The 22,455-nt window shown below is 51.3% G+C and overlaps 2 protein-coding genes across 6 annotated transcripts; both read left to right on the forward strand.

Moving 5' to 3' along the window:
- Window positions 1–1,674: 1,674 nt before the first annotated feature.
- KCNJ4 (potassium inwardly rectifying channel subfamily J member 4) lies at window positions 1,675–20,861 on the forward strand. Of its 5 annotated transcripts, none has more exons than XM_088531878.1 (3): window positions 1,675–2,276; window positions 16,996–17,170; window positions 18,568–20,861. In XM_088531878.1, the coding sequence occupies exons 2-3, from the start codon at window positions 17,133–17,135 to the stop codon at window positions 19,895–19,897; spliced, it is 1,368 nt and encodes a 455-aa protein (XP_088388004.1). In that variant the 5' UTR covers window positions 1,675–2,276; window positions 16,996–17,132; the 3' UTR covers window positions 19,898–20,861. The 5 variants fall into 5 exon arrangements, with proteins under 5 accessions (XP_088388004.1, XP_088388006.1, XP_010225282.1 ...); XM_088531880.1 differs by having other exon boundaries at window positions 18,574–20,861; XM_088531879.1 differs by lacking the exon at window positions 1,675–2,276 and adding an exon at window positions 2,480–2,583.
- LOC104579479 (endosome-associated-trafficking regulator 1-like) lies at window positions 13,452–14,327 on the forward strand. The gene has a single exon (XM_088531839.1). It carries the CDS (start codon window positions 13,452–13,454, stop codon window positions 14,325–14,327), a length of 876 nt encoding a protein of 291 aa, XP_088387965.1.
- Window positions 20,862–22,455: the final 1,594 nt, after the last annotated feature.

Here is a 22,455-nt window from a genome sequence, read left to right on the forward strand (position 1 = left end):
GGGCTGCAGCTGCCCTCCATGTGCGTGGACAGCCCTCACATGTGCACAAGATCCCCTTGATGCCACCCAGAGGCTGTGCCCAGAGGGCCCGGCGGGGAGCAGTGCCCCACTGCGGCCCCTCTGCTCGCCAGCCCTGCCGTGCTCGGGCACCTTGCGGGCGCCGCTCCGCAGAGCAGCTGCGGGTGGGCTGGGGCGAGCTGGCTGCTTGCAGGATGCTGGCTGCTCTCCCCATTTGCAGCTGCTAATCCGCGCTGAGGGAGGCTATAAATACCCTGTTCTCCTGATGTTACTTTTCCAGGTAGGTGCGGGCTGCGCTCGCTGCAGCGACGCTCGGGAGGGCGCGTGGGGGATCGCTGTGGGGGACGGTGCCGCTGCGCTGCTTTGGGTGAGGATGAATCCCACATGCTGGAAGGTCGCAGGATGGTTTGGGGAGGGGAGGAGGGTACAATCCCTGCAGGACAGGATCCAGGTGATAATCCATGATTTTCAATCTTTTTTTTTTGATTCATCTAGGTTTTCAACAAGCTGAGGCCCCCCCCCCCGCCAACAACAGCTTGGCTCTCCACAGGCTGTGGAGACTGAGTTGATGGGCCAGCAGATCCCCCGTGGCTCTCCAGGTTGGATCAATGAGAACTTGATTTCAGTGATGCCAGAATGCAGCTTATGCTGATGTCTTAATGCTGGGAATGGTAGATGAGACACCAAGATGGAAAACACGTCCAGCCACCATTGTTGATCTGGCACGTGGTTGTCCCCAGGAAGGCTGTGCGTATTGCTGGCGTCTGCAATGTCACAACCCCCTTAAAGTATCCATCTTCCCTCCAAAATGAAAGGGACATCTTCAATCCTTGGCACTGGCATAAGGAAGCCCATTACGTCTCCGTCTCCATCTCTCTTTTACCTCAAAGAGATAAAAGCCCTAGAAAGATTGCAGGGAGTGAAGGAGCCTCAAGGAAGTTTCCAGGGAAAAAAAAATGCAGTGGGGCCAACATGTGTCAACCCTGAAGGCCCTGAATGAGCTCCACAGTGATACCACAGCATCCACAGCCGATGCTGGGTGAAGCAAGTGGCTTGGACGTACGCGGCAGGTCTTGCGCACCTATTGCGACCCAACACGCAGGAGCAGCTGGTGTGGGGAAGACGCCAGGCTGCGTGTCTGGCATGTCGCTGGGGCTATGGCATCTCCGCAACGGGGACCTTGCAGCAGTTCTCCGCTGAGCTGCAACATAAAACACACTGTGAGGGGGCAGGGACCAAGCCCGGCTCTGACTGGTCCCTCCGTGTCCTTGTTTCCATACCAAGCTTTGCCTGACCTGGGCCGGACAGCCAGGGGCATTGCCGAGCAGAGGATCTGGCCATAGGCGCTGGCAGGTGGGAACCACTTGTGCCTCAGGGCCAGGAAACTCATGGTGACATCCCACAACCTCCAGCAGAAGCTCTGCAAGAGCCAGGGAATTAGATGGAGAATATGGTCCTCTCTCAGAGCGAGGTCTGAGTTCAGCAGTCTGGAGCCATGTGGAAAAAAAATCTTGCCCATGGCTATTTAAGCCTCTGGCAATAGGCTGGTGGCCAGTTCCTGCCTCCCCGGGGGCTCTCTGGGGGTTTGCCGCTTCCCCCTGCTTTTGGTTGCACTCTCCTCTCCCCCATTGCAGCTCTGCAGTGTGTATCCATGGCTCTGAGATCACACGCGAGGATGGGCTAAAGTAGCGGAAAGCTGTTGGATCCTACCACAGAGTTACTGACTTCTTAGCTACAGACTGCATAGCAATCAGAGAGGGGGAGAGAGAGCCAGAGGAAGAGAGCGGGAGGAAAAGGAGAGCAAGAGTGGAGGGCAGAACAGTAGGGATGGCACAGAATTTTTTGAAATAGAGAAGGGGGATACAGCAGGCAAGGATAAATAAAGAAAGGGAAGGAGAGAGAGACAGGCAGAAGGGAGAGACCAGAACTCATCGCCAAGCTGCAGCCACAAATCAGAGCTCCGTGGGATGGAAACTCCTGAGAGCAAAAAATGCTGAAGAGAGGCACAGGCAGAGGAAGAGGAAGGAGAAGAGCACTGGCATGAACAGGGGAGAGTTAGGAGAAGAGCAAGTCACGGGGAGGAAGTAGCTACTTGAAAGAAAAGAGGCAAGAGAGGGCTGAGGAGAGTCCTCCCAGATTCCTTCAGCCCAGGCGAGCTGAGGATTTTCATGGTGAGATGGAGAAATCACCCGCTTTTCCCTTCCTCTGATGTTGGCTCTCCACGGCTCAAGCAGGGAGCAGCTACCGGCAGGAGCTGGGTAAGAGATGATGCTGGTTAGCATTACTCCCGTTCGTGGCATGATAATGGGAAGGTTTTTCCTCTGAAAATAATGTACTGTTTCATCCGCGCTAGCTCTGAGGAGCAGCTATAAATATAACTTAGTGAGATATGCGTGGCTTCATGTGAGTGTGCTAGTGAATAACAAAGTTGACTGTGTGCATTGCATATGTAAATACAGAAAGTGAAGCGTATGTGTGTGCAAACGGGCAGAAACTCACACCTGTTTGTAACCTCCCTAACTTTCCTCCTTCCACCTCCTCGCATGGACTTTGGTTACTTTGAAGGTAACTTTTGCATTTTTTTCATCTTCCCATATTTTCTTAGCTCCTTCTCTCGCAGGGCTGAGTCTTGTTTGCCTGTCATCTCTCCTAGCTGCCACCATCCACTCCTAACGTGTGATGGTCCAAGCTGTTTCCCTAAGACAGCCTGGAGAAGAGTAGACCTGGAGACCCTGTGTCTATCCTCAGTGATGTCAGGCATGATGGGGGTTGGCACAGATGCATGGGCTCTCCCTTTGTCCGGGAAGCTGTTTGGGCTCCCAAACCCATCCCTGGCTCTTTGCATTCATGCTCTTCTTGTCTCTGCTTGGCTGAGCTTGCTAGTGGTGGTCTGTCATTCCCCAGCTCTTCCAAATACTGCTTTTTGGACATTGTAAGCAAAATGAGGGAGAAACAGCGCCCTTGCTCCTCACTGGCATCCTTGTTGGAACGGGGCTCTTCAGGCAGGTTTGCATGGCCAGGCAGGTCACCCCGGCGGTCCCTAGCACTGGCATCAGCCCCGATGCCCTCTCCCCTAGGCAAAGAGCACGGAATAACAGAAGCCCCTCAGCCAAAGGCCTGGAGCCTTCCATCCCCGGCACCCACCCTGACTTTATCCAGGCAAAGCAAATGGAGGCTCCAGGGCCTCTTCCTTCTCCTTGTGCCCCTCCAGGAAGGGGCACTGTTCCCAGGAGGAAGGAAGCAGGACAGGGATATGTCAGGGGCTGTGAGGTTACCGGTGTAGGGACACCCAGTGCTGCCTGCTACCCAAGGGCAGCGATGGGGCCAGGAATACACTGCAAGTTGCCTGGATGTGCTCCGAGCTGCCTGCAAAGGGCAGCTGTTGGCAGTGTGTGCGGGGGTGGACGGGGCATGAGGAGAGCCCTCCAAGCCTAGGGCGGGTGTGCAGCTCCCAGCCTCCCTCTGTTTGCAATGGCATCTTCAGGAGGTGCTGGGCCTGTGTGGACAGGCATGATGATGATCTGGAGCCAAGGAGGCGGTATGGGGGTGCGAGGGGCAGAGTGTCTCGCCAAAGACATTGGGATCTGCCCCATCCTCATCAGCTAGCACAAATGGTGCCCACAGAAGCCTGAGTCACCTGAGCATGTGGCCCACTCTGCTTTGCTTTTGCTAACAATAATAATAAATATAGGAGGAATATTTACTTTATAAGGGAAACATGAGTCCCATAGGGGCAGTGAATGATGAGGAAGGCAAGAGACAGAGAGGACAACATTGCTGTGGAGGGTTGCTGTGGAGAGAACATGCAGAGCTCTCCTTCCTTCTCCTCAGATGCCCAAATCTGCTGCATTGGTTGAGGGCCTGGCAGAGCCCCTGCCCTCATGGCCTCCCCGTGTGGCTGGTGAGGAAAGCTGAGGAGCCCCCAGCAGTCCTGCACGGTGAGGTGGTGGTTAGGGGAATTAGGAGGTTGTTTGGTGGGACTTGTGCCTGCTGGCGTCTCTGGTCATTATCCCACTCCGAGCTCCACCGTGGACATCCTTCTGGGGTGAAGCACCTTGGCTGTGCCCACCCTAGGACGCCCCACTTCATGCCAGCCTGCTCTTGTTGACACCCTCCTTGCAGCCCCGCTTCACTCAGCTCGGCGCCATGAGGCCGTCTTGGGTGACCCACAACGAGTCCTTCCCCGTCACCTCCTCCCGGAGGATTTCCCCGGGGCTGCCTGCCCCGCTGCGCTGCACTGCGCTGAGCTGCCGCCTCAACTTGTCCACGGGCCTCCACCCACAGGGCATGGGATGGCATCGCCCTTGGGAGAGTGCCGGTGACGGGACAGAGGACACAGTAATGGACACCTGGTCGGGTGTCCGCCGCTCGCTGACATCAATGCCGATGCACAGCGGAGCGGTTAATAGCAATCTGCCTTCAGCAAGTTCCAACTTTCCTGTGTTGTTCCGTTAGGCCACTGGGTAGTTCAATCCAGCAGAGCGGCCAGGGATCAATAGATGGATGCTTGTGTCTTAGTGATCGATCCTTATTCATAAATGCGCCGCTTCCCAGCCTCCTACTAACATTCCTTTTTTTTTTTTTTTTTTTTTCTGTGAATGGTAAAAATTGACTGAAGCTGCCTTAGTGTTCCTTGCCGCACTGCAAAATCCCTTATGTCTAAATTAACGTTCTCCAAAGATGCTGCTTGTGCACACTTTAAAGAGCTGGAGGGGCCTCAAGCAGTGCACAGAGGCCCAGGCACTGATTCCCCTGCCCAAATCACGGGAGCTTTACCAGGAATGGTCAGGTGGGAAGTCTCTTTTGAAGAGAGATGGTGATTCCTCTGTCAGGCTGTGGCTCTGCATGGGCAGGAGCTGCTTTTGAAACCACCAAGCTGCCGTGCAGCTCATACCCAGGGTCAGCAGCAGGGCTCACGCCAGGGATGCAGCTCAACACAGCGCTCTGAGCATGATGGTTTCTCAGGGCCTTTCAGTCTGTGTGGGAAATGCCATCAGTAAAGGTCTCAAGCTGGCTGCAGTAAGATGAAATTTTACTCCATGAATCCTAGGCTTGCTTGGATCTCTCCCCGGGATGGGATGGGGCAGGATAATTTAGTTTTCATGACAAATGTTGAGGTTCCAAGTTCTGTTTCGTCCACGCAGAGAGGCAGCAAGACCTTAGGAATGTATGTACAAATGAAACCATGCTGAAATGACTGGTTTCAGCTGGAATCACTCAGGTTTTTCATTTGGTTCTCTTCCTTGGACATCTCAGACACGTCCAACAGACAAGACAGCCTTGTGGCCTGTCAAGTGATTGGGAAAGGTTTCAGGTGGAAGAGGTAATGTGGCAAGGAAAGGCTGTGGTGTGAGGCTGCAGCAAGAGACTCACGACTCATCTGTGCCCAGAATGGTGGACCACAGAGCTGGAGAGCAGCCAGGGCATCGCTCTGCAGAAATGCACCAAGTTTGGTCCTGCATAAAGAGAGAGGAGCCAGCTTTGTAAACGTCAGCAAGTGACCAGAGATAGGTGTACCTCAGGGGATGTCCTCTTGGGAACTTGGTCATAGTCAGTTTGTCTCTAGGAATGGCTTTGGCATGGACCTATCCAGGAATTTGAGGGAGAAGCTGCCACCCAGGATGGGAACCTCCTTGGGCTGGCACCAGGCTAGTTTGTCACCATGGCCTTAGCCTTAAAGATCCCAAGCCAAAATGTCCAAACAGTCTTATGCCATAATCGCTGTCTGCGAGAGAAGGGAGAGCAGGTCAAAGGGGCAAGTTATCCTATGGATTTCCAGTTGCTCACACCTCTGACCTGGGAAATCCTGCTGCCTGAGGAGAAGCCAGCCCCCTCTGCCGTCATGAAGGGCCTGCCCCTCGCAGTCTGGACTCCTGTTTTATTTCTATGGCAACATTTCTACTGAAACATCTCAGAGAGAGCCTGGCGCAGCATGAAAACGAAGGAGGCAGCGTCCCCCCGACTCTGTCCCCTGCAAAAGGAGCAGAGTGAAGACCCTGCCACCCCTCCTCGCTCCCTCCCTGGTGAGCAGTGGGAGCGCGATTGGCAGCCAACCCATCCACTTAATGGAGCCAGTATGTCCCCGACCCCTGGGAAGGCTGTGGGGGGCCCAGAGAAGAGCGTGGTCAGCCAGGTGTCCGGGGGCGCTTCCTCTGCTCCGTCACCCATGCAACGCGAGCATGGTCTTCCCCTCTGCCTCTGCTACCTTTTTTTTTGCTCCTTTCCCTGACTTGTCTTGGTTTTGCCCTTTCTCTCTTCTGCTGCCCTCCTGCTCTGGACAGTGACTGCTTCTACATGGACAGAGAGGGGCAGCAATGGGGACACTCAAGATTTGTCTGGTTCTGGCCTCTTCTATAACAACACAAGTGCCCATTTTTGACATGAAAACTGGTGAATAGGGGTTGTTGAAGATTGGTTATGTCACAGGTGTGAGGCTCACCATCAAGGATAAGTTCTCTGTATCTTTCCCTGTTCCCACAACAAGAGTCCTTACTCCTTCCTTTCCCCATCCCACCCCCTTTCTCAAATTTGCCACATAGCCACAGTACGGGTATGGGGACTGGAAAGTAGACAGAAGCATTTGGGACAAGCAAGCGCTCCGACCCCTAGAGAATCTCGGCAGTGCTACAAAGAGGCCATGCCTCCAACAGGACTAGACTTGGTGGTCCCAGAACTCCTCTCCTGACTGTCCCTGTTGTTCCAGGACCAAAAAGCAGCCTCATATGCTGGTTGAGGTGACCAAGCACACAACTCTCTGCCCGATCCTGCCAAAGTTGAGGATAGCACGGAGCAACAGCGATTCGTTCAGCAAAAGCAGGTAGTAGGCAGCAAGCCCGTGAAAAACAGGAATGCCATCCGGAGTAGCGGCGCAATCATAATAACCCGCAACAACGGGGAGAAACCACAGGTGTGGAAGCAGGCTGTGTCTAAACACTGCTGCCGTCTCGCACAGCCCTTCCCCTGCTGCGTCAACGCCGGAGCTCGCCGAGGGAAACAGCGGCCGCGGTGCTGCTGCCTCTCCGGCCACGTCCTGCCCCGGGCACGGCCGCCTCTGCGGTGCCACCTCACGGAGCAGAGCGGGAAGGGGGTGGATGTGCTAAGGGGCAGCTGAGGCTTAGCCTGGGGTGCACCAGCGCTGCCCTCGAAAGGCTTTGGATCATGCAGGGGTGTTCAACGGGGCTGAGTAAGCTTCGTCCGTGAGGCATTCACTTGTTTCAACAACCCCTTTCCAACGGGGCGCAGTTGTGCGGCTCACCTGGGCGCTGCTTAAGCTCTTTCTGGCTGCCTGGTGGAAGAAACTTTCCCCTTCCTTGCAGAAGCAGAAGTTCGGATCACGGCAGGAGACCGGCGGCTCTGCTGGCGTTTGTGCTAGAGCAGGCCCCCAGCCTCATGGGACTTCAGGGGACCCAGGTTTTTTTTTAATTAAGTTTTCACTGATCCGTTACCACTGAGCAGCCAGGCCCAGCTTTGAGTTCAAGCCCCTTTGCAGGGCCTCAGTGCTGGGCCACAATGGCCTCCTCTCCTAGACGGTGGCTGGGCACAGAGAGGGTATCGCTGTGAGGGCTGCTCATTCAGCGCCTTTGTTGCTGGTGCTGTTATTATTATTATTATCATCAATATCTTTCATAACCTATTTTTAGGACTCTGCTTTGCCAAGCACTTTGCACAGGCTCAGGGAGAAAACCCCTGCCCTGCCAAGGTTGCAATCAAAGCAGACAGATGGATGATGTTAGCTCCCCGTCAGCCCCCCCTTTTTCCCATGCTCGAATAACGATCCCTGTCCTGGTCTAGCTGAAAGCCATGGAGAGTCCCCATGCAGATGGCCCTCGTGGCCAGGCCAGCGCGGACTTGGGGATGGGCTGCGTGCCAGGGAGGAGCAATGGGGCACCAGGGCCCGGCAGCGCCACTGGCAGCACCTGCGCATGGGCAAGGGGCTGCACCATTGGCGAGACTGCCCCGGTGTTTTGAGCTGCCCGGGCACACGGACGTGTGGGAATAGCCATCTACTGTCCTGCACCTTGGTGTCCGAGGGGTCCTCCCCTGCTTCCCATTTCGCTGAGGCTCCTGGCAGGTGGGATGCTAAATGCAAGGAGGTCCTTCACCAACTTTTAGACGCCCCGTCCATGTTGTGTAGTCTCTTCTGCGGTTATAAAGAGAGCAAGTGCAGGGAACTATATATAGGGGGAAATGCAGATCTTATTTGAAAAGATTTAGTGCCTGTGACTGGCACCTTTTATCTGAGCCAGGAGCGTATGGTAATAGTGTGGTTGTGACTGTATGATGAGTTTTGTGCTATTATTTGGAGCATTTTTTATAGTCCCAGCTCTTGGGGTGATGTGATTAGGTAAGGTGCCATTTTTGCTATTATAGCTGTGCTGAAAAGCTGAAGGATGTGATCTGAGGGCACTCCAGTCATCCGCGAAGTGGAAACCTAGGAGACACTACATTTGCTCAGCTTTTAAGCTCTTGTGATTTTCTCACCCCTCCTATAGGGCCCAGTTCGTTATTTTGGCAGCTATGTATCTCAGAGCTTTCTTTGGGAGGCAATGGGACATGCTCTGGGTCCTGGCTGCTGGAAAACCTCTGCTGCCTTTTGGCCAACAACAATACCCATAAAGGTGTTTGAATTCTTTAACTTCCTTGAATGGCAGCAACTAAGATAACACCCATCTCTCTCACTCCAGGGGATGAAGCAGGGACTTCTCCTGTGGGTCACCCCAGCAGCATCCTCTCCTTCCCCACATCCCAGCACTGCTGGGCACCCCCACGGCCCGGGCGCGCGTGCGGCCAGCGCTGCCATGGGTGCCCACGCTGCGGCCCCGCTCAGAGCGGCTGTCGCGGGGCCTGCGCAAACAGAGCGGCCCTCGGGATGGGCTCTGTGTCATGCAGGGAGGCGTGGGAGCCGAGGGGGGGATGCTGTAACCTTTCTCTGTCTCTTAGTGACTTTGTCATCCCGGGGATCTTTGTGTACGTCCCATTTTTATCTGTGTTTTCCCCTTTTCTTTCTTTCTCTGGTTCTCTCTCTCTTTCTTCTCTCCCCCTCCCGTCAGTATGTGGGTTGATCACTGCTCAAACTTTTAATTCAGATGGTAATTGGAATAATAATACGGGCAGAATCCTTCTGGCTCTGTTGCTGCAGCTGGGCTTCAGGGAGCTATGAATAGCTCTGAGTCACACACTGAGATGGTTTAACTTCAAATCATTTTGTTTTGTTTTCATATTACCCATCCCCAGGCTCCACGGCTTCGCAGGAAAAAAAAAATCTAAAAATCCCCCCTCTCACTCCATCCCAAAATATAAACTGGGCCGAGGCACATTAATAAAATCCCTGCTTAGAGAACACATCACCTAAAGAAATTGGTCAGCTAATCATGCCTTGCAGGGCAGATGGGGACTGTTGGCACTTACTTGATCTATTTATAAGTATTGAACGAAAAGGCAGAAGTGTGTATATAAAAATGGTATAGAGTTGATTACAGCTTCCTCCCCTCACCTTCCATATGTCACTTTCCTTTTTATATGGTAAAGCTCTCTTGCACAGTGACTGCGTCGCCGCGTGTGTCTGCACGGCACCTAGCACCAAGCCCCCCGGGAGCTGTGACCATCGTTGGGTTTAACAGCACCGCAGCGGCAATGACAATTTGGGCACTGCCTCTTGCAACTAGATAGACCGAAGGCATCGCAGCAGCAGACACCCCATTGCATCATGCATACATGCCCCATAATCTCTGGCACCGACCCCAGGAACAGCTGGGAAGAAAGGAGAAGCACTCTGGATGTCAGACCATAAGGCTGGAAATAGAGAAGGTGGAGAGGAAAAGCAACCGCAGGGTGCAGGTAGGTGGGTCTGCAAGGCCCTATCCCAAGATTTGAAGTGTCCCCTCTTTGCATCCAGACTCCCCAAGATGGGGACAGGCATCTGCCGTGCTGTGACCATGTCTGTGCTCGGCGTATGGGTCTGTGGATCCAGATCACAAAACAAAGTGACACTGTCCACGTGACCCTAACAGAGCGCGGCCAAGAAGAATAACGGTACCAGGTGTGGCATGACCGGCTTGGTGGCTTGGTGCAGTGACCACCGCGAGAGCCCTATTGACGCAGGCAAAGGAGAAGCATTTGCCAGACGAGGCCAGATAAAGCGGAGAATATAAGTGTAAAAATATCATGGGATTTTTCCATCATTGTTGTTCATGATGTATATCCTAGAACATCAGATATGGTTGTTATAAAAAGAGAAGTGGGGGAGTGCTTCGGCATGGACATTTCTGTTCTGTGTTTGATGAGAACGCTTCATTGCAGATTTAAGAAAAGATTGACAAATATGATCCATTCTGGCAGGAACTGGAGAAAACCTGGGACGTGTAAAGCTCTGTATCAATAGAGTAGGGGGTACAGGGATCCAGTGATGGAGACATTGCATCAGCACCATGCCTTTGTTATGAGCCCACAGATCCTTTGGAAAGCCACAGCAAGAAGCACCGCTGACAGAGCGGTGCTGAGGACGTCCTGATTGCGCTTGGGGTCAGAGCAGTGCCTGGGCTGCTGGCGTGGGCCGGCAAGTTTGCTTGTGCAGCTAAAGCGTGGCACAAAGTGTCAACTGGGGAGTTAGGAATGACTGCAGTGTGGCTGTGCTGTTACTGCCTTTGCTAAAGATAAAACCCTTAGGGAGAAAATCAGCTGGGGAGGAGAGAAGGGCAGTCCAGGCTGCAGTGCTGGACGTGACTGCTCTGTTGGCCCTGTAGTCTTGTGCTGTGGGGGTAGGATAGCTGTGCTCTGCTGGAAATGGCTGGGGCAGAGCGGGTGTCAGGTATAGCAGGACACTAAATAGCTTGGGGGTAGAAGTATGTGCTTGTAGGACCCTGGAGACCCACGGTTTACACGTGGTTGATGGCTTAAACACTGCAAGATAGAGAATGTGATGCCTAAGCTGCAGCTGCACCCAGCTGCCTCCCAGAGTGCTGGGGGGCTTCCTCAGGCAAAGTAACGTGTGGGCGCTCAGGTAGCCTGAGGATGCAGGGGAAGAAGAAGGGCAGAGGATGGAGAGGTGTCTGTCAGGACTGCAATCTCCTCCCTACCATCTCCCAGAGTACCTGCCCTGCACTGCATCCACCAGCAGGGTTTTGTCCCACGCACAGGGTTGCCACCAAACCCTCAGCCTCCCTGCTCCGTGTGTAGGGCAGAACCAGCTCCAAGGAGGGACCTCTGGCATGATCCAGTTTCACCCCTGTCCTCAGCCAGCCTCTCATCGCCCCGGCCAGTGCAGCCGCCAGCTCCCCGTGCCAGGAGAGGCTGAGCACCGCTGCTAGTTAGGGACAACACGATCATCCTTCTTTTGTCAGAGACCTCTTTGGGCCTTTCCTATTCAGCCTCTTTGTGTTCAAGTTTCAGTGGAGGAAGGTTACCTGCTTTTTACCCCTTTACTATTTGCCACAAGCAGTGAGGAAGATGCCAGAGAGTGCAGACCCAATTTGTACGTGAAAGACTAGGCTAGCAGACAGGCTCTCAGCTCCTGGCATAGTCACTGGCCCCTGACATGGCTGCTGGTCTTGGAGAGCTGTAGTCCCAGTACTGAAGCAGTGACTGTCCCAAGAAACCAACACTTGAGGAGGGAGCGTGGCTCCATCACTGCCTGGAGTAGCTTCTCCACAGAGGTAGAGCCTGCCAGCGGCAGCACCGAGCCCCAGGGCTCTTTGCTTGATTCTCTTTCCCAAGGTGGCACCGAGCATTGCGGGGGTGTGTTGGGGTGGAAGTGGTAAGTGGGTTTATTTTAGTTTGTCTCCTGGCTTGTGTCGTTCCTCGTTTGCAGCGCCCAGTATTAGTAATGCTTCCCCGTGCCAGCTGGCAGCACGGGATGAATCAGATCAGCTGCACCGCAGCGCAGCCCCGTCCGCTGCCGGCCTGCTCTGGGGCCATGCCTCTATCCGAGGCATCTCCTGTGGGAAACCCTCCCCAGCCCCTCTCAGGGTAGGCAGCACGGGCAGTGCCTTTAGATGAGGTGTACCCCAGAAAACATGTGGCTGTGGGAATGTGCCCAGCACAGGGTGCTCTAGGAGGACTGCAGCACGCTTGCGCGGTGACAGCAAGCCACGGACACTGCCTCCGGGGGCAGGTTTTACAGGGTTAAAGGTTTGCTTTGCTAGATTTATTAAAAGAATAAAAAGACATCTGTCTGTGTGAAAATCAGACTTATGCTCTCTCACTGCCCTTGATCCTCTCAGTCTCCACTACTCTGATTCTGCTTTATTAAGCACATTCCTGCTTCACTAACCTTGTCCCCTTCTCTTATGCCTGACCAGTGCTAGCCTTGGCACGAAAATGTCAGTAGCCTTCTCTTTCTGTTGAAGACCATTCTGTCCCCTCATCCTCCCCCACTCACAGAATCATAGTATCACAGACTGGTTGAGGTTGGAAGGGACCTCTATAGACCATCTAGTCCAGCCCCCCTGCTCCAGCAGGGACTTCTAGAGCACCTGGCATCCAGGTAGGTCTGGAAGACCTTCAGAGAAGGAGACTCCGCAGCCTCTCTGGGCAGCCTGTTCCAGGGCTCTGTCACCCTCACAAGAAAGAAGTTCTGCCTCACATGGAGATGGAACTCTCTGTGTTTTAATTTATACCCATCACCCCTTGTCCTCTCCCAGCCAACCTGCAGTCTATCAGTAGCTTGCTGGACATGGTCAGCCTCCTGCCTCACGCTGCCTGCCCAGGGTCTGGTCCCATCCCTTTATTCTGTGCATGCACGAGGTTTCGGGGTGTTTCGCAAACTCCTCTCTATGCACTGACAGTACAAGTGAACAAGTGCCGGCTCTGTAGCCACAGGGATTTGGCTCATCCCAGTGTTAGAAAGTACTGACTTAATGGACTGTTTTCTCTCTCCCCTGGCCATGACATCACAACATGCCACGGAGTTGCATGACATCATAGATCTTGGAGGACCGTGGAGATGCCTGGTCCTCCCCTCCCTGCAACCTCCCCTCTGCCCCCCACACACCTGAACACACTGATGATCTAAATGGAGGGATTTCTGTGCCTGCCTGTTCCCCCATGAGCATTGCTGAGGCTAAAGGAGCTGCTGCAGAGGTTGGCACAACAGTTGCCGGTGTCATCTGCCTGTGTGACCTGGGCTGAGGGTAATTTGGATCCTGTTGTTTGCCACAGCCCACAGCATCCTGAAAATGCCACGACCGCTTGTCATCCCTGGGACACTGGAGAGAGCCTGCCCAGAATCTCAAGGCCTGGATAACGACGATGATGATGACAACGAAGAACCTAGCTACCCTTGTCACTCCACATCTCCTGCATCCCAGTGCAAGGGCCATGACAGCTCAGGTGACAGTCAGCTGGAGGATCCAGGTGAACCTATTCCATTTTCATTAAGGGGCTTTTTAAAACCCAGGCACTCTTGCACAGTGAAAGATGAAGGATTGAAAAACAGAATGTATGCCAAGAGGTTGGCCCGGCACGCACTGGAACTTGAAGAGGATGGTCAGGAGTTTCAGGAACCTTACTACAAAGACACAGGAATGTCTGGCAGTCTGTCTGAAGATGAAGACAATAGCTGGACCAGAACTTATCACCTTCCTGTTTATGAAAGATCACATGGGACCAGGGTCACCAATATGGCACCATCCGGCTCCTATGACTCTTTCCAACATAACCTAGGAAAGCACTTGGAGATGGAAGCCTATACCCCATGGGTCCATGCCAGCGACCCTTATCTTGCATACCCAGATCACACCAGGGGAGCAGAACCCCACGCTCTCCATGAAGAGTCCATCGGGGACAGGGAGTTCCCTTCCCTGCAGCTGACCTATGAAGAGCTCAGGGAGGAGAACTGTATGCTCAGGTGGAAGATCAGGAGCATGCAGAGCTTCTCAGAAAGCCAAGCACGAACAGTGAGGAGCCTAGAGAGACGCTTGAAAGCCAATATGGTCAAAGAGGAGAGAGAAGCCCAAGGGTTAGAGTCCCTTGTCCAGCAGACTGAACGCAGTCTCCAGCTGATGACCCAAAGGGCTCTGGAGGCAGAAAATAATGTGGAAAAGCTGAAGCGAGAGATGTTTCTTCTCCAGGGAGAGCTGGAGAATTTCAAGGCAGAGAATGAAAACCTGAGAGCTGGCCAAACTACTGATCTAGGGGCAATGAAGCAAAACATAGACATCGCCCTGCAGAATCTCCACAGGATAGTAAGTGGTGCAAACTGGTCCATCAGACAGCTGGTCTCTGGAGCAGAATTGCTGCATTTTGTTGCTGAACTCCTCAAATCTACAGGCAAGATTTCCGAAGTTGAAGCAGAAGCAGAAGATGGTCTATGAACTAAACTCTCTGCTACTCCTATGGATGAGTGTACGGACTGAGACAACAAGTCTCCCACAACAGCCTGTACTAAAAACTTGCTTTCACATGCTGGAGTGTGTGTGTGAATAGGCAATGTTTGTCCTTCGTAGAAGTACATTTTTTTTGTGATTAAATATAAATTTCAGGTACTGATATAGTTTTAGCTGCTGATGCTCTATTCTGGCATTGCAGCACTAGAAATTTCTCCCTCTCCTCCCGCCTAAATGTGTCTTAACTTTGGGCTACAAGACCCAGTCTACAGACGGTTCTGTGCATGAGTCCATGAAAAGGTTTTGGCTGAATTGACCTGAGTTCTTTTTTGGGACACAGGAGATTTATTATATCCAATACACGGGGTATTATTCTTTAACAGTGTGCACATCCCCTAGCTTAGTTGTACTAGCTGATGTAAAAGATGATCAAAGTTCTTGCTACACAGGCATTTCATCTGTTTGCTGCACCTGCATTTCATCTGTTTGCTTTGCCCCTTTCTATCGATCTGGGCAAGGTAAGGAGCAGACATCTGGCTGCTCTTGCACACAATTACAATGAGCAGTTCTTTAAATCCTCTTTCCACTTTTTTTGGAGAAAGCAACTGTCCAGCCCTTAAGTCTGAAGCCTCTTTGGAACTTCTGCTTTCATTCCTGCAGCCAGGGAGGGGGCAGGTTTGTTCAGGAACTTTTAGGAAACTGTGTCTAATCCAGATGTGAGTTGTGATGTTTTCTTTCCTCTGATATCAGTGTCCAAGATGGCTAAAGGTGCATCAGACTTATCAAGGCTGGCTAAGGATGGATGACACTGGTTGGAGAGGATGCCCTTCCTCTCCTGCCTGGTGCTGACATAAAGAAATGCACTTGAATTACCTGGTTTTTGTCACTTACTAAAGTGAAACAAGGGCAGGATCTTGCGGTCTATATTCCCCATGGTATCATTGAAGACATATATTAGCTTAATCCTAGTAGGGCCGTCTCTGTGTACAAAGTGACTTTTCTTCATTACCTAGACATCCCTCGACTCTGCCGATGAATTTTTACTTACTGACCTCAATTCTGCTGTAGGTTGTCCAGCTGCATAACAGTATTTCTTACACCTGTCTGCACTGACTCTTCTTAAAGATTTGGATGCTGTTGGGTGGTGAGGGAGCTGGTGTTGACAGAGCTCCGTACGGCTGTTTTCGCTTGGATGTGTTTTTTTTTTTTTTTTCTGATGGGAATTTTTGGGCAGTTGCTCACTTTTTTTTTTTTAACCTGAAATATTTTCCTTTTTTTTTTAACCTGAAGCTGGTGAGTTATAACTTGCAATGTTGCTGCCTCCTCATGATTCCATAGTGTCCCTGGTCTAAACAACCACAGTTGATTTGCCACAGGTCTTAAATTGTCCCAATAATCTTGCTCTCTGGAGGAGAGACTGCTGGTTAAACTTCATCCTAGACATGACAACAGCAGTGCTTGTATGTTGGAGGTGTTGTCTGCAACTCCCTACTTGTTCCCTTGCTTCTCTGTTTCTAATTTAGGGAAAGTGGTGATCACCTGTAGCCACATGAAGCTCTGTTCTACAACAGTGATTATGAGACAACGATGGTTCTCTTTTCGACTTCTTCAGCCTTGACAATGTCACCTGCTGTTCCTTTCTCCTGTCCAGGCACAAGCACTTGCAAGGAGTTCCAGACCTTGCATTTGACCTAGAAATCATTGGATTTGACCAAAACCACTGTTTTTGGCAGCCACTGGTTGCTTGTTGGTGAGGCTGGAAGCGAGCAAATGAGCTGGCTGTGTCTGCATTCTGTGCTCTATATTGGCTGCTGTAATCCAGAGGATACAATGTGGGATTAGCATGGGTATACAAAGCCTTTCCTAATCTGTGAGTCATCACCCCTTCACTGCATTTCCTTTCCCAACAGCCCTGGGCATGCGGGATATGTCGTCTCTTGCGTCTTTGGTTTCTTAGTTCTTAGTTCAGGATGGACTGGGTCAGGACATAATACCTGCTGGACGTTCTCCCAGGGCTCTACCGTGGAGACCCTCCTTGGCTGCTCTATACACGACATGTTGCAAGGTCTGTTTGCTCTAGCTAGCTTCTCCTTGGCTACTTCTAAGATCTTCCTTTGCATTAGTCCTTCTTTTTGGCTCTATGAATTGCTTTTATTTCCTTCTTTAGAATGTGGGAGATGTTCTCTGCTCCTTGGAAATAACTGTCTTCTGGATCAGACTAGGCTGCTGTGTTTGTCTGTGCTTCAATAGTCCTTGTGTGTGTGTGTGTAGGTATTTAGACTGGCTGAGCTCTTGTCCTAATGCAAGCCATGATATTAATATCATATGGTTCAGCGAAGGGGCCTTGCAAGCTGCTCAACTGTTGTGTCCTTGATCTGGAGATTGGTGGCTGTCCTGCCCTGCAACTCAGATAAGGGGCTCCAGCAGGCAGGAGAGTGCAGGGACTGAGGGCTCCCACAGTGTGTGCATGAACCAGGTCTGTGTTTGCCAGCTCTTCACTTGCTGCGGGTAGGGCATGGTGCGCTGTCTCACAGAAAACACTATGTCCTTCCCCATCGGAAATAAAAAGGCCGGGAGTTGTGCGCTCTCCAATCTGGCCTGGGACAGACCCTTCTGGGGATGTTTGACAGGGTTTTCCTCTGTACTTCTTTGTAAGGCACATGCCCAGGAGCGATCGCAATGACAGCACAGGCCTCAGCTCACCAGAGGTGAAACCTAGATTCGCCTTGTCCCATATGAGTGCTGCTGCATGAGATCCCAAGCTCGCCCAGCTCCTACCGCCCCCGGCACCTGATGATAAAGCAAGCCATGGGCAGCGTCCGAGTCAACCGGTGAGTAATCTGCATCTCAAGGACTGTTGCTGTCCCTGTTGCCCTGGGTCTCCTTTTCTGGTCCTTCTGACCCTATCTGTGGCCTGCCTCACATTTTATTCCTCTCAAATTACTTGCCAGGTTATTTCCAAGTTAAGGCTCCTTTCTCTTGCTCCAATCTGAAAGATGCCATATGTGTGTGGAGGGGATTCTCAGGTCTCAGCAGGGTCAGCTGCTTTGGGAAGGAAAAGAACATGGACATGGTGCCACACACTAACCTTGGTCAAGAAACCATGGATTTCAACAGGACCGTAGAAGCTTCATGGCTTCTGAGCTATGGCACAAGCACCATTCCTGCTGTGTATGTTTCTCCCAGTTCCTTTTCCAATGAAAAGAGAAAGGTGAATGATTTTGGAGATGTTGGGCTGTCCTGAAGAAACTATCGCATTTAAGTAAGGAGTAGCTGGCAGCAGGGCGAAGGAGTCTGTGGTGAATGACTTCAGCTGACATGCCAGCGCTGGGAGAGGGCTGGGGGTAGAGGAGGTCCTGCCAGTTCAAGGTTCCTGGGAGGCCAAAGTTTGGTGGTCATGAGGGGACAGTCATTTTGGTGGGTCCCTGCGCTTGGAAGGCAGCTGCTTCATTTCCTCAGGGGTCAGAGCATCTTCTGTGCCTATATTCTCTAGGAATATCTGTCAATTTAGATGAAGCTGTGTGTGAGTGCTCAGGAGCTGCTTTCTGCTGGTGGAGGAAAAGAGAAGGGATGACGCCATCTGCAAGGGAGGGGAGCGGCAGGGGCAAGCAGCTCCCAGAAAGGCGGGAGTTGCTCCCAACGCTTTGGCTGTTGATCTCCAAATTACACCTTTAGCTGTGGATGCAGGATGTTGGAGCCACGCTTGTTGCTGTAGCAACAGAATTGTCCTGAATGCAGAAAGTGTATAAACATTGTCACAGATACACAATGAAATCAGTGGGGAGAGAAGAGGAGAAAATAGAGACTCCTAGCCTTATATAATCTCAGGGCTAAAATGTTACTAGACGCCAGGCACTTGCTCCTAAGTTTCTTAGCCAATCCATTTGCTGTCATGATTCAAAACCTTGGTGTCCTTCCTGAGATCAAAAGCCAAAAAGTAGCATAGTGCTGCAAGTTTCTCTTACTTTACTGCCCTATCAGGACTTAAGATTAGATTTAACCTCCTGGTAGCAACACAGCAAATATTGCAGCTTGGCTCCACCAGTTTGGCCAATGCAGCATCCTCATGCAACAACCAAGGACACATGCTGCCATGAACTCCCTCACTACCATGCCATAAGCATGCACCCTGTTCTGCCGGCCATCCATGTTCCTCTTGCCCTCGCTGTCTCAGTTTTTGTTGTTCTTTAGATATTTCTATGTGAAACGTCTGTTTCTTCTCTTCCAGATACAGCATTGTCTCCACTGAAGAGGATGGACACAAAATCTCTGCACTGGGCAGCATGAATGGGCACAGCCGGAACGGGAAGGGCCATGCGCCCCGGCGGAAGCACCGCAACCGCTTTGTGAAAAAGAACGGCCAGTGCAACGTCTACTTTGCCAACCTGAGCAACAAATCTCAGCGCTACATGGCTGACATCTTCACCACCTGTGTGGACACACGCTGGCGGTACATGCTCATGATCTTCTCTGCCGCCTTCCTGGTCTCCTGGCTCTTTTTTGGCTTTCTCTTTTGGTGCATTGCTTTCTTCCATGGTGACCTCAACACACCAGCAGTGGCAGGGGGACCCTCTCTCCTCAAGCCCTGCATCATGCATGTGAACAGTTTCCTAGGGGCTTTTCTTTTCTCAGTGGAGACCCAGACAACCATTGGATATGGCTTCCGCTGTGTGACTGAGGAGTGCCCATTGGCCATCATGGCAGTCGTGGTTCAGTCCATCGTAGGCTGTGTGATTGACTCCTTCATGATTGGCACCATCATGGCCAAGATGGCAAGGCCCAAGAAACGGGCCCAGACCCTCCTTTTTAGTCACCATGCTGTCATTTCTGTGCGGGATGGCAAACTGTGCCTCATGTGGAGAGTAGGCAACCTGAGGAGGAGTCACATTGTGGAGGCCCATGTCCGGGCTCAGCTCATCAAACCTTACATGACAGAGGAAGGGGAATACCTTCCCTTGGACCAGCGGGATCTCAATGTGGGCTACGATGTGGGCCTTGACCGTATATTTTTGGTTTCACCCATTATCATTGTTCATGAGATTGATGAGGAGAGCCCACTCTATGGGATTGGGAAGGAGGAGCTGGAGACAGAAAACTTTGAGATTGTTGTTATCCTGGAGGGAATGGTAGAAGCCACAGCCATGACCACGCAGGCACGAAGCTCTTATCTTGCTAGTGAAATCCTCTGGGGCCACCGTTTTGAGCCAGTTGTGTTTGAGGAGAAGAACCACTACAAGGTGGATTACTCACGCTTTCACAAAACCTATGAGGTGGCTGGAACACCTTGTTGCTCAGCTCGAGAGCTGCAAGAAAGCAAGATGACTATCCTACCTTCTCCCCCACCTCCCAGTGCCTTCTGCTATGAGAATGAGCTGGCTCTTGTCAGTCAAGATGAAGATGAAGATGACGATGAAGTGGGTGTGGCACTAGGAGGCAACACAAAAGAAGAGGGAGGTGTCATCCAGATGATGGATTTTGGAAGCCATCTGGATTTGGAGCGGCTCCAGGCAACTCTGCCCCTAGATACAATCTCGTACCGCAGGGAGTCAGCCATCTAACTCCTCCTGCCTCCCCAATCCTCAACTGTCGCCCTCCATCTCCTCCTCTGTTCTGCACCCTTACATAGATGAAAAAGTCCCTTTCCTACCAAAAACGCTTCCCGTGACCACCTCTCAGCCCCTGAGTACATCAGGTCTTGGAGTTGCTCTGCTCTGACATACTCCGTTTCCCATAAAGACATACTAGCTGGAAGGGAAGATACACTACCCTCCTTCTGGTGTTTGTGCTAGGACCCATTTCCTGACCAGAGACAGGAGAGCAGCACATCTGGTTTATAATCTCTGGAGAGGTGACAGAGTCCATGCTTCTACAGACAGACTGGGAGCCACAGCAATTGGTTCTGCTGCTTAATCAATGACAGACTTTCTGTCCCCTTTAAACATGGGTAGGCCCCATGGCTAACAAGAGTTGTAACTGTCACTAGAGGAGTGATATTTAAGCAATGACCAGATGAGGATGGACAGGAGAGTTTAAGTATACTGGAGCAAATGGGGAAGGATCTTGCGGGAGGGGTTTACTTGCATGTTTATTGCTTGTTGCACATGACTCCTCTTTTTTTGTATATACAACAGATCAAGAACTGAAATCCATATTCTTCCACTGTAAATGCCAAGCTAGGGGGACAAGGACACTGTTATGTAGCCTACACTGCACTCTCCTTGGCTTTTGGCATCTGTCATTTCCAGAAGCAGCTTAACTCTACACAATCACACACAGTTCTCCCAGTCCTTCTGCAAAACACTTTCTGCTTCTCTCCCGAGATGCCTGGTAAAGGAGGCAGGCCCTATGTTTGCACACTCAAACTGCTCACTGGCACAGCACCGCCAAGACAACAGACAACGGACCTGACTGGACAGCAGACACTCTACTTGTCCCTTTCACCTTGTTTGTTCTTCTCCCTGCTGCCATCAGCTGTAAAACTGAATTTGTAACTATTTATTTTTAATAAAGTCTAATATCCCAGGGGGAGGTTTAAAAGCAAAAGAGCAACCCCAAGGCTGCAGGCCAGTTTAGTGACTGATGAGTGGTTTCAGTGCTAGCATCCGCTGTTTGCATGGCATTAGTGCCTGGAAGCTCCAGTATGAGCTCCAGTATGTTGCAAACCTTTATGTAAAAGACCTACACAAAGAGGTTCAAAGAATTTGCCCTGGGAGAAGACATATTGGATACAAAATATATGTATGGAGGGAAGCATTTGTGTTAAAATTATCAGCAGCGATGGGTCAAACATTTCCATCCTGCTCAGCTTGGAAACGACAGGAGTTTTGCCTGAGGAAGGACCAGCTGGGTTACAGATATGCTTGGTGAAGAGGCGGAGACATACAAGACACTGCTCTAGAAGTAGGGTTCAAAACGAAAACAAAACTTCTGCCAGAAGGCATATGAGAACTGGGGGAATTGGAGGGAGGGCATCAGCCAGAGCTGGAAATGTAGCATCGCTTTGCTGTTGTTTCACAGACGACATGAAAATGTGAAGATTCCTTTCCTTTGGGAGCAGCATAAACATTCCTTCAAAACTGCAAAGGGGATGAGGACAGAAAGATAAGCAGGTAGTTAAAGAGTGGCTCTGACAACCAAGAGTTGTGCTATGGAGAACTGGCTGAAGGAATGATCTGACACTTTAATCCCTAATCTACAAAACATGAAATCAGCATCTTGGTATCATTTTGGAATTAGGAGAAGAAGCAAGAGAAGAGAGGAGGAAACAGGAAAGAAAAGAAGGAAATAGAAGGAGCGGGAGAAGCAGACACAGCAGGCAGGCCAAGAAGGAGGAAGGAAAAGAAGGGAAAATGAGGAAATATGTATGGCAGAGTGTTTGAGAAGGAACAGGGATAGACTAACAGGATGGGTCTGGGCCCAGACTTGGCTTTTCTTTTTTGGCATGTAGGTTCTGTTACTGTGGAAAGCTGCCCTGCATGCACACCATGACTCTGAATGTGCCGGTTTAATTTGCATCCTAAACAATGATCTGAAACCAGGCTCTCCAAATTCAGGTCTTTGGCAAACCTTTCAAGGAGAGAGAAAGAAAGAGGAACAAGCAGTAGGATGGAAGAGGAGCAGACAGGTGACAGCTGAAGAGAAGAGCATCAGGAGAGGGGGAAGAGGATGGAAAGGAAATAGTTTCTGATGCTTCTCTGAGTGTGACAGCAATGATTCATTCATCCTTCTCCTCCTGTTCTGCAGAGAGTGGGGACAGGAGCTCATGAATCCTGGCTTTTCAATGTATGACTTGAAACACGGCCTCATTTTCTACTTATTTTCCCATGGGAATCTCTGTCCCACCTCTCCTCTTCATTGCTAATTAATGAAGCCCCTCCTTCCATCTTTTTATTATTCATTTACTTTCCCTGGAGGGAATAAACATGGGCTGGTATTGACCTGCCTTTTAATATAGCTTTTAGAGTCTGGAGCCTGTTACTGGATATGGCAGTGGAAACAAACTAATGGACCGAGAAAGAAGGACTCTGTGTGCCAGGACATGGGAATCCAGGGCACGGCCCGGGACTGCAGCCCCAAGAAGGGGAGCCCACACAGCTGGGTGGGCACACATGGAACA

This window comes from Tinamus guttatus, unplaced genomic scaffold (genome assembly GCF_059628265.1).
Source record: "Tinamus guttatus ecotype Peru unplaced genomic scaffold, ASM5962826v1 Tinamus_guttatus_pri_ptg000439l, whole genome shotgun sequence".
Classification (NCBI taxonomy): domain Eukaryota; kingdom Metazoa; phylum Chordata; class Aves; order Tinamiformes; family Tinamidae; genus Tinamus; species Tinamus guttatus.